This window comes from Monosiga brevicollis, genomic scaffold (assembly GCF_000002865.3).
Source record: "Monosiga brevicollis MX1 MONBRscaffold_11 genomic scaffold, whole genome shotgun sequence".
Taxonomy (NCBI): Eukaryota; class Choanoflagellata; order Craspedida; family Salpingoecidae; genus Monosiga; species Monosiga brevicollis.
Window position 1 is genome coordinate 379583 of NW_001865048.1, and position 10240 is coordinate 389822.

Sequence of the window (10240 nt, forward strand, 5' to 3'; positions counted from 1 at the left end):
ACGCATTCGTTATTTCTCAAGTGCACTAGCAATCGACTACCAATTCCTCAAGCCACACCACCGTGTGTGCCTTATCGTGCTGAAGCGATTGCATTTCAGGGCACATGTACAGCCTGCGCCGCGTGCCGACTGGATGCCAGACTGCTCCCGTCTGCTTCTTTTGCACTCGGCCGTTAATTGTGTATCTTGCTGCACTCCTCGTTGATACTGCCAGGTGCTGTGTGGAGCAGGTTTTTCACGTCAGCTGTAGACGCACCTAGCCCCCTCCACCCCCGGCCCCTCTATCCCAGCCGCCATCTACCCATTCATTGTTGCTCTGCCGCTGCTCCCATCGACCGTCCCAGCTGCCTCGACAACACCGCCGCACTCCTCCTTTGAAATGACGTCAAGTCACTTGATCTCACTCCCAAGCCAACTTCACCCACACGTTATCACCCATCATGATGCGCATTGAAGATGAGAGAGTCCTGATTCAGGATGGTGGGGGGTGTCGAACGTCCCAAGTGTATACATGTGCAGTGGGGGAGCAGATGGGGAGGGTGTCGGTCGCCTGCCGAGCACGTATCAATAAGAAAGAAAATGTCAGATTCGCTGCTGGCAATGTGCCAAAATCTCCCTCGAGACTCGATCAGACTGGAAGACTCGCAGAGTGGCCAGTCGTCGAACGCAGTCACTATCACACATCACCACTCAAAAGTTTTAACAAGCACAATTCTCATATAATTGACCCAGCCGCCCTTGGACATCCTGCTCCGTCAGTGGCAACGGATGGGTCGAGAGCTGGAAATGCCCTTTCAAACAAGGTGACGGCGCACAATAGCCACCATGAGCTCCCGAAGCACCAAGCTATCCACGGACCAGGGCGCCTCATGGGTTCGAATCAGCTTGATCTGCACAGACCGGAACGCACGAGTGACCCACGGATGAGAACGGCTGGAGCGCCCCACCCCCCCCCCCCCCCCCCCAAAAAAAAAAAAAAAAAGAAATGCCAGGAAAGGGGCGTGACAGCAGCAGCAATGATCCACTCCAAAGAAAGTGGTACGAAAAAAAAAAAAGAAGAAGACATGCGGATAGAGCAGCAGCCCGACGTACACCGGTGAATTGACCCAGGGCCGCGGCTAGCTCGTCAGCCTGGGCCGCCGTGCCGGTCACCTAAAGCAACAACCCAACTGTGTGAGACGACCAGAAAAGGCTGGACAACTGCCGGCCTTGGACGGTGCACGTACGGCGAGGCAGGCCTTGGTCGTGGCTCCTGTAGTCAGGGTGACGAGGTGCACCTCAAATCGCTCCAGTGTCGTGCCGAGCTCACAGACACAATACTGTGCGAGCCACGGGTATGGAAAAGTACAGTCATGAGTCACACTGACGTGCCTTTGCGACGGGAATAAGGGTGCACTTGTTGCCAGCACGCCGAAAAACCCATCCCCGATCAACTGACCTGACCAGAGACGGTTCGCTTGAGCTTGAACCCGCCATCATTCATCGTGTCCAGGATCTGCAGAAAGCTCTGTGCAATTCCGGACAACGGCAGTTTCAACATACATGCTAACATGAGACCATAGCCATGCCCCTTTCAGCGTTGATCCAACTGCAAAGAACGCCCGGCCCTTTGGTGGCTGGCGGTGGACATGAGGGTGGTGCAAGAAAGAATAGCGCACTGACGCGATCCGTAATCAGGGGCTCGGCTTGCTCATGAAAGAGGGTCAACCGGTCCAAGGCTAAAAGTCAAGCAAACATCATGTTGGGTGATTGTGAGCCCAGCCATGACCTCAGCTTGGCAACTTGGCAACGCTTCAGCCCACGATGGGAAAAGAGCTGGCAAGTTGAGCGAGCCTGGAAACACGGCAGGCTGGCGGCATGGCCAAGGGGTCTGAGGAGACATACAAGGATAATCGACCACGGTTGCCTTGGTCTCGGCCCCTTCATAGAGCTTGATGGCAATTGAGGCATTTTGCTGAGACCAGCGCTTGACCGATTGCAGCTAGCGTTGACATGTTCATACCAATGCCCGGCCAGGTGCCCACAGCTGAGCGAATCGCCGACTGACATTTGCTCAAGCATACAATCGCTTTGAGTGTGTCAAGCGGGAAGAGAGGCATTCCTTGGCAGAAAAGCATACCTCCAAATAGCGTGTGCCCTTTTCATGCATACCCACTGGGGCCTCTGAGGCCACAAAAACATGCACGAAGCCCTGGCCCTCGGTCACGCCGTCGCCCTCCATCTTGAGCCCCCGGATCCGAAAAAAAAAAGTGTGACAGTGGGACCATTTGTCAGATTTTAAATGAAAGGCCGGTGATGTATAACAGTTGGTAGCAGATTGTCATTACCAGCTGTCATCCATCCTTTGGTGACAGGAGGAGACGGAAGTGGAAATGGCGGTGCCGGTGCCGGTGGCGGTATCTACGGCATGGCGTCATGGGCAACCTCACTATTAGTCCTTGTCAACGACGTACATCTAACGACTGCCATGCCCAAGGTCTTGGTAGGCTTGATCCCGTGATGCCTCTTGACTTGATGCGACTGACCACCTGAACATCCAAGGTGTGCGTCGTTGGGCAATGCAAGCAGTGTTTTTTTTCTTCATTCTGTGACGATGGCCGGACCGCGCTCAAAGTTTGTTGGCCGACCCGCCGTACACGACAAGCTGCCCGATCCATCACCCTCAAACTTGGAAAGAAACATTACCACGTCCCGAGCACCACCAGCAATAGCCCCTCACCGCCCCCTAAGAACCAAAGAAGCACAAAAGAACCAAAGAAGCACAACTCTGTGAGCGAGAGAGAGAGAGAGAGAGAGAGAGAGAGAGAGAGAAAACAAATTTCTTTGTCTACCACACACGCACACACACACACACACACACACACACACACACACACATATTTGTAGACAAAACAAGAACTAAGAACCAGAGAGAGAGAGAGAGAGAGAGACGGGGAGACGGATGCTGTCAGTGGCTTGCCTGGACGGATCAGAGACTGGGGCTGAGATCGGTGTAGGAAGTCGGTGCGGTGGTACCGTTGGTGACTGGCTCGTGTGCTGGATGCCAAGCGCTCTGGGTTGCGCTTACAGACGGTGGCAAACGTCTGGTGCGTCCGCTTTGGCAAGGAAAGCAAACAGGGCCACAGACCGCTCGTGTGTCAAAAAGGTCAGTGCGCGAGCCTCAAGAAGGCAATTTGCCGCCTTGCCCCCAATCCCTAGCTCAGGGCTCAGACGCATATGCATACTAGGCTGGGGGTGGGCGCCTGCTTGATTGTTTTCCCATGCTGGCTTTTGATCATGTCCGTTCGATCGCGGTCCTTATCGCTTTTCCCGCTGCCCCTACATTCCAATCTCGTCATCTTAGCCCGGCCCGGTTATTCTCGACGCCTCGACCGACCCAGCAACATGGCTGCCGATGCCGGTATGTTCTCAGCAATGACAAAAAGCCTCTCAAGGCTCAAAAATCGCACACTCGTACCGTGCCTTCTTTGGGCAACGAAGGCACAGTCCGCCAGCGACGCAGATGCGACATGACAGGTCTTGCCATCGTGCACGATGTCAGCAGCCCTCACCCCCGTCATCTCATCATCCTTTTGCAGAAGTGACGAGTAACCTGCAAGCCCTCTCGCTTGAAGGTCTGGCCTCTCATCAGCAGCAACGAATCGTTGGCTCTCCCATTCCCGGCGCTCGGACCAATGTGTCCTCCACCTCGAGCGCCTCAAGTCGCTCGGCTCGACCCGTGCCCCCGCCCCTCAACATCCCCGACCTTACCCACCAAGCCACCCGTCCCATGGGTCGATTTGGTGAACCCTCGGCCCCTACTGCTGGATCAGTCCCGGCCCCCACCTCCAATGCCACTCACCACGGCTGTACGTCCCACCACGCCCTCCTGGCTATTTTGTCGGCCAGATGTGCCTTTCTTGCGATGATGTTTCGCCTCGTCCTGTCACGCTACACCCTTCCCCGACTACTTTTTTCCTGTTCAACCTCACACCTCACGCGCCCGGCCTTGCGTCGCTCGTTGACTCTGTGTTCCAAGATGACATCCCACCGTTCAAGGGAAAAGACGAGGACGACGCAGGTGATGCGTCCTCGCCTACCAGCAATGGGTCCAACGGTCAATTCAACCAAGCCCCGGTCTGTCCTCTATGGCCACCCTTGAACCACGCGCTCGCGCACCCTTACAAACCCCAAATATGCTTGCCCTCACCTCCCTTTGCAAATCACACATGTACATGTTAGGTCTCCAAGACCAACCTGATCATCAATTACATCCCAAACAGCTTCTCCCAAGACGACCTGCGTGCGCTCTTTGGCGCCTACGGTGCCTTGAAAAGGTTTGACGCTCCTCCCACGACCCGCTCATCACACCACCCCTGCCTCTCACTCAGCCGTCCATCTCAACTTTCTGATTTTCCGCCAACCTAGCTGCAAGCTCATGTATGATCGGGCCACGGGAAAGAGTCTTGGCTACGGTTTTGTTGAGTACGAAGACGAAAACGGTGCTACCAAGGCTGCTGATGCCCTGAACGAGTTTCAGTACGTGTGTCTGCTGAGCCCACTGTATCTGCCCTCTGGTTTCTAGTTGACTACCTGGCCCAGGCCCCTGTGTACTTGACCGGGCTCACACTGAACAATGGTTGCCCTTTACTTGATGCTTAGGATTGAGAACAAGCGTCTCAAAGTCAGCTTTGCTCGCCCCTCCAGCTCAACCATTACGAATGCCAATCTCTACATCAAGGTAAGAGTGCGGCTTGCTTCAATCTCGTCTTTTCTCTCGTCAATCGCGTTCCCCTCATCAATGCCGGCCCATTCACTTCTTTCGTGCCAGGGCTTGCCCACCACCATCAACGAGCAATCCTTGACGGACATGTTCAGCTCATGTGGCGATATTATCAGCGTTCGCGTCCTCTATGACCGCAATGGCACTCCCAAGGGCGTGGGCTTTGTGCGCTTTGATCAAGTTTGTCCCTCTGCCCCAGCCCCTGCCCCTCGGCTTCAGCGCGCACGCGCCTTTCGTAACCCATTTGTTGTTCGCTTCTGCCATGTGCAGCACAAGGAGGCGGAGAATGCTATTCAGCGCTTCAACAACGTGACCCCTGAAGGCTGCACTACACCGCTCGTGGTCAAGTTTGCGGACAATGCAAAGTTTGTCGTTGCTTGCGAGCCCGGTTGCCCGGAACCAAAAGTCACAGCCATTGCTCGTCGCTCATCCCTGCCATCCCGCCCACGGCAACTGCTCGCCAATGCTCAGATCGCGTGCGGCCGCCCCGCCTCCGCCGCACGTCCAGGCGACCATGAATCACTATGGTGAGCCTCCCTCGGCTGCTTCTCCAACACTCTGCTCTCTAGCTCTTGTTTGCTTTGCGTGCTGCAGCCTCGGCTCCGGCGGCTCACGTGATCTTCGCCAATTACCCATTCCGCAGCCTCTTTGGCGGCATATCGCTCAACGTTAGGTGGATTCATGCCCTACCATCCGCCAACCTCGCCACCGGCACAGCCCTTTGCGGCGCGCATGTCGATGCAGGCCCCGAATCAACCTCAGGCACAGCCTCAGCCTCAGCCTCAGCCCATGCCACCTCACCCTCTGGGCAGCATGGCCCCCGACGAGGGCCACCTGGGCATGATTCCACCTTCAGCCATCTCAGACCAGGGCATCTGCCTCTTCGTCTACAATCTTCCTCCTGCGTGTACCGAGCAGGATCTGACTGCTCTAGTTGGCCAGTATGGCAACGTGCGCTCTGCCAGCATTGTGCGATACAAGGAGACGGGCTCTTCCAAGGTGCGATTCTTCATTTGTTTGTTTTTCCTCCTTCGGCGCTTCAATCACCCTCCTCTCTTAACCTGTACGTCGGTTTGTTTCAGGGTTATGCCTTTATCACGGTAGCAACCAATGCCGACGCCACCAACGTAATCCGCAACCTCAACAATATGCGCTACAATGGACGAGACCTGCAAGTGTCCTTCAAGAAGCAATCGCGCCGTCCCGCTCACGCTGATATGGGCAACATGCATGCCGGCCATGTGCTTCCACACGCTGGCCCGCGTGACATGAGCTACATGCACATGCCCCTGGATGCGGGCTATGGCTCTCTACCTGCTACGGCCCCACAAATGGGCATTCCCGGTCGCCATCCATCCTTGCCCATGATGGGTCAGTACAACACATCAGGGGCCATCTTCTACATGTCCACCTTTGTTGCTTTTATATTTGTTTTCCGATTTGTTTTTGTTTTTTCAAGCTTATTCCCTCATGTCTGCTCTCGGATTGTACTTGGATCTCATAGGCATGGGCATGCAAGCATCTATGCAAACACCAATTTCACCCTTGAGCCCGGGTACCGCAGCTCACTTGCTGAATCCCGGTCTCCTCTCACCCTCAGCGGCACCCATGCCCTTGCAAACACCTCAGCACCTCATTTCCCCTTCCTACCCATCATCTGCGGGTCCTTACTCGTAAGTCTTGCCGTGTCACCGACCAATCCCCCAACCCCTCTTCTAAAGTGACGCCGGCTCTGCGTTTTGAGCTGGGCAATCTCATGTGTGGGGCGAATCGACACAGCGCTTTCTTCGGAGAAGTTGATCCCGCCGGTCCCATGGGCAACCGCCATGCGTAATGAAGCTGACTGACATCTGCAGTACGGATGCCCCCGATCACCATCCGCCTTTGTCAACTACCTCAGGCTGTCATGTCCTTTCACTCTCTACCTTTTTAGCCCCTCCCTCCTTGAACGTCGTGAACATGTTGGGATTCGGTCTTGTGATTGCTCCCCTCTTTCCCCTTTCATTTCTTTTCTGATTTTTCTTCAGTCCACTTCTTGCCTTGCCTGTCTTCTACGTGTTGCCTGTGTTTTCTCCTTTTCCATTTGATGTGATGGATCGGTGTGGATGGTCTGCTTTTCGTTTGACTTCTTCTCTAACTGTATCCTCTTCGGTTTTTTGTTTGTTTTTTCTTCTTCTTCTTCTTCTTTTTTTCCTCTTTCTTTCCCTCTTTCTTCTTTGTTTTTTCTCTTAGTTGCTCTACCTCAACGCCTCAAAACTCGCATTGGTGGAGACTACATTCGCACGTAGCTAGCAGAAGAACCGTTGGCCAAGTGGTCTCCTTCTTCAATTCGCCAGTCTGTCTTGTGATGATCGTTGTTGTTGATGTTGATTTGTTGTTTGGGCTCTTGTTTTCTTTTACTCTCCTCCCTTCGACCTCTCGCATTTCGTTTGATTTGGTTTTTTTTTTTTTTTTTAGAGTCACCAAGGTCTTGGATCAAAGTAGATCCAGTATGACTTGTCTGATTGAAACATTCCCTTGAAATCCCTTTTGACCAACCAATGCCTCAAGAACAGATGAAGACACCACCAAGGGTTGGGTTGCTCAATTACTCGTGTAAATAATGAATAACAACAGGACGGACATATCGCAGGAAGTCATGATAGAAAAACAATCAACGCAAGCGAGAATTGAGGGGTTCAATGTAATAGTAGATGGGACCAAGGCTACCGTCCCACAGATGTGCGCCAATGTCCGCGAAACGATCCCCGTTGAGGCGAATGAGGCGACAGGGAGCCCCGCGTACAGTCATGGGCAGGCCATGTGTGACGGGCGCCAAAATGGCAACCTGCGCATCGCCCTTGTTATGCGTCTCCAGAACACTACAGAGGCGGTGGCCCTTGGGGACAGATTGCTCCAAGTAACGAGGCACGCCCTCTGCCGTCACGTAACCCCAGGTCAAGTCGGTCGGAGCAAAAAGGCGCTCGAGGCACGCATAGCCTTCACGAGATCGCGCGGCCCAAGCGGCAACGTCGGCAACGCGCTGCACTTGTTCGGTGCCATCCAATTCGCGCCAGGCCGGAGCCTCTACGTTTGAGCGGCGAGGCCCAGCGGTTGAGCGCCAACTCACATCTAAATCAGGCAGGTCCTCCGCGTCAGACCATTCCACTGGGTTGGCGGCATTGATACTGTCTGAAGAGAGGTCAGCCAAATCTAGTTCGCTCTGGTCCAGATACTGAGAGGCCGAGAGCGCGGCGTGAGCGTGAGCAGGTAGAGCCTCCGATTGCGGCCTGCTGCCAATACCATCATATGCTGCGCCGGTCGGCGATGAAGCACCAACCGCTGGGGAAGGCCATTCACCACTCGTCAGCTTATGTGCGTACGGACAACGGGCAGCCGCGTTGGCGGAGATGGGTGTGGAGCTGCCGACGACATCGCGACTTCCATCCAGGTACTGTGAGACGCTGAGACCCGGATGGCCAGGGGGAAGAGCGATATCCGGTATCGGGCTGTTTGCCGCCGCCACAGGTGAGGCAGCGGTGGTGGCTGAGGCAGTGGTGCCTTTGGACCGCGACTTGCGAAGGGGCGTTGAAGCGGTGGGTGCCTCTGTCGTGCTGCTGACGTCGACGTTGCTTGGGCTCCTGTTACTAAGGCGTCGGTGCGCAACAGCTTCATTCAAGGCTTGGACAAATCCAGCAAAGGTGGAACCACCAGGCGACTGCGCAGGCTTGAAGGAATTTCGCCGTGACTGCGGGGAATCAACATCATTGCTTGGGGAACGTCGCAAGGAGGTGCGCCGCGACTGCGCCAAAACAAGTGATTCGCTAGAGGCAGGCCAGATGGAGCTGCGGCGGGGTTGAGGCGAGGCCGGTGCGTCTGCATCCAAGTTGAGCAAAGACCAGACGGAACTCTGTTGCAGCTTTGGGGAGCCGGGGACGTCAGGGTTGGTTGTAGTAGTGCTTTGCTCGAGCGGTGTCATGGCTCGAGGACTACTGGGTGGCAGGGAGGTATTTGTGTCGTGGCTGGAGAATTTCGAGGGGGTGCTGGGTGGCGATGCCAAGTGCACGGGCGACAAGAGATCCGAAGACACGTCCGAAGCGTTGTCAAAGTTGTCGGTAGCAACGTCCATGTCACCCACATCGAATGAATCGATCTGTGAGACGGGCATGAAAGCAGAACGAGGCCGCGAGGGAGGGGCTCGAGCTAGACTGGGCTCGTCAGGGCGAGTTGGGGAGAGGGGTGGGTCAATGAGCTCGGAATGAGGGCTGGTGGATGGCTCGCTGTGGACGGCAGTCATGGAATTCGGCCCTTGGAGCGACGAGGAGGGTCCTTGCACGGTGGGGGCCAGCAAAAGTCGGTGGGGGCAAACGGCGCGACGCGAGGCAGAAGAGTCGAGGGGCGTGGCTGCGAGAGGCAAGGTTCGTTGAGCAAAGCTTGTTTCGGGCTCTGGTACACGGGGTGAAATGGCAGCATCAATGCCGTCACCGTCCCCGTCCCCGTTCCCGTTGCGGTTCACGGTGACTGGGCTGCAAGATGCGGACAAGATTGGGGAATGTTGTGGTCTGGCGTGGCGCACCACGGGGCAGACGGTGTTGTTTGGGAAGGGGGAGGGTAGCTCGATATCCAAAGAGGCTCGGCCCACCGAGGAGTAGCGATGATGGGTTGGGGGCAATTCCATAGGCCGAGCCCCGGCTGAGCTGGATGCGGAGCAGATGCGCGGGGTGTGGCGTTGGCGGGCGTCGAGACTGTCCGAGGCCGGCAAGACACCAAAGGCTCTCTTGTGGGAAGGGGGCTGTTGCGAGGCGGGCTCGGGCTGCATCTCAGACCCCAGAGTGTTTAAATGCTGATGATAACGCCGCCACGCGGCAAAGCTGACGGCGGTCGCCAAGGCCGACCCCAACGCCACCTTCCAAGGCCAAGACCCCTCACGAAAATCCATCCTTGAGGTCTTGCCTCTGAGTGAATAGATCAAATCACTCACTCAAGCCTAAAACCCAAGGCGCGAGCCCAACCTGACCCCGACGGGAAAGGACCGGGCAGTTGCCTCAAGCAGAGCAAACCAAAAGATGCAGGCAAGGTGGGGCGAGCGAAAACCAAAACTGAGCCAAAGAAGTGGGAAAGTGAGTCACTCAAGAAGGAGTGTGTGTGTGTCACCACCGCCACCCAGCAGCAAGAACAGCAGCAGGAGGAGGAGCAAGCTAGAAGATCAGAGGGAAGAGAGCGGAGGGAAGGGCGCGAGGAGGGGGAAGGAGGAAGGAGGAGGGGGTCTCGCAGAAAAGGGGTCCGGTAGGAAATCTCTGGGGGAAATTTTTGAACCGAAAAAAGTCTCTCTCTCTCTCTAATTTCTCCTCTCTAAATCTCTCTCTCTCTCTCTCTCTCTCTCTCTCTCTCTCTCTCTCTCTCTCTCTCTCTCTCTCTCTCTCTCTCTCTCTCTCTCTCTCTCTCTCTCTCTCTCTCTCTCTCTCTCTCTCTCTCTCTCTCTCTCTCTCTCTCTCTCGG

The 10240-nt window shown here is 55.5% G+C and overlaps 3 protein-coding genes across 3 annotated transcripts in view; 1 reads left to right on the plus strand and 2 right to left on the minus strand.

Moving 5' to 3' along the window:
* MONBRDRAFT_32528 (uncharacterized protein) overlaps positions 1-2221 on the minus strand; it is a gene marked incomplete at its 5' end in the record, with an annotated part of 5817 nt that extends 3596 nt beyond the window's left edge. The window contains 7 exons of the mRNA XM_001746147.1: positions 816-890; positions 1093-1152; positions 1227-1319; positions 1439-1507; positions 1663-1718; positions 1885-1981; positions 2120-2221. Coding sequence (XP_001746199.1) covers positions 816-890; positions 1093-1152; positions 1227-1319; positions 1439-1507; positions 1663-1718; positions 1885-1981; positions 2120-2221 — 552 coding nt within the window. The remainder of the gene's footprint in view (positions 1-815; positions 891-1092; positions 1153-1226; positions 1320-1438; positions 1508-1662; positions 1719-1884; positions 1982-2119) is intronic.
* Positions 2222-3216: 995 nt separating this feature from the next.
* MONBRDRAFT_25688 (uncharacterized protein) lies at positions 3217-6439 on the plus strand (the record flags this gene model as incomplete). The annotated part of the gene is made up of 12 exons (XM_001746001.1): positions 3217-3400; positions 3579-3848; positions 4019-4116; positions 4222-4316; positions 4408-4518; positions 4642-4720; positions 4811-4942; positions 5033-5127; positions 5234-5289; positions 5436-5761; positions 5845-6133; positions 6267-6439. 12 exons carry the CDS (start codon positions 3217-3219, stop codon positions 6437-6439), a joined length of 1908 nt encoding a protein of 635 aa, XP_001746053.1.
* A 976-nt stretch (positions 6440-7415) lies between these two features.
* The window catches only part of MONBRDRAFT_32529 (uncharacterized protein), a gene marked incomplete at both ends in the record, with an annotated part of 7415 nt that continues 4590 nt past the window's right edge, over positions 7416-10240 (minus strand). Inside the window, 3 exons of the mRNA XM_001746148.1 lie at positions 7416-9584; positions 9759-9840; positions 10058-10233. Of these exons, the coding sequence (XP_001746200.1) occupies positions 7416-9584; positions 9759-9840; positions 10058-10233 (2427 nt within the window). The remainder of the gene's footprint in view (positions 9585-9758; positions 9841-10057; positions 10234-10240) is intronic.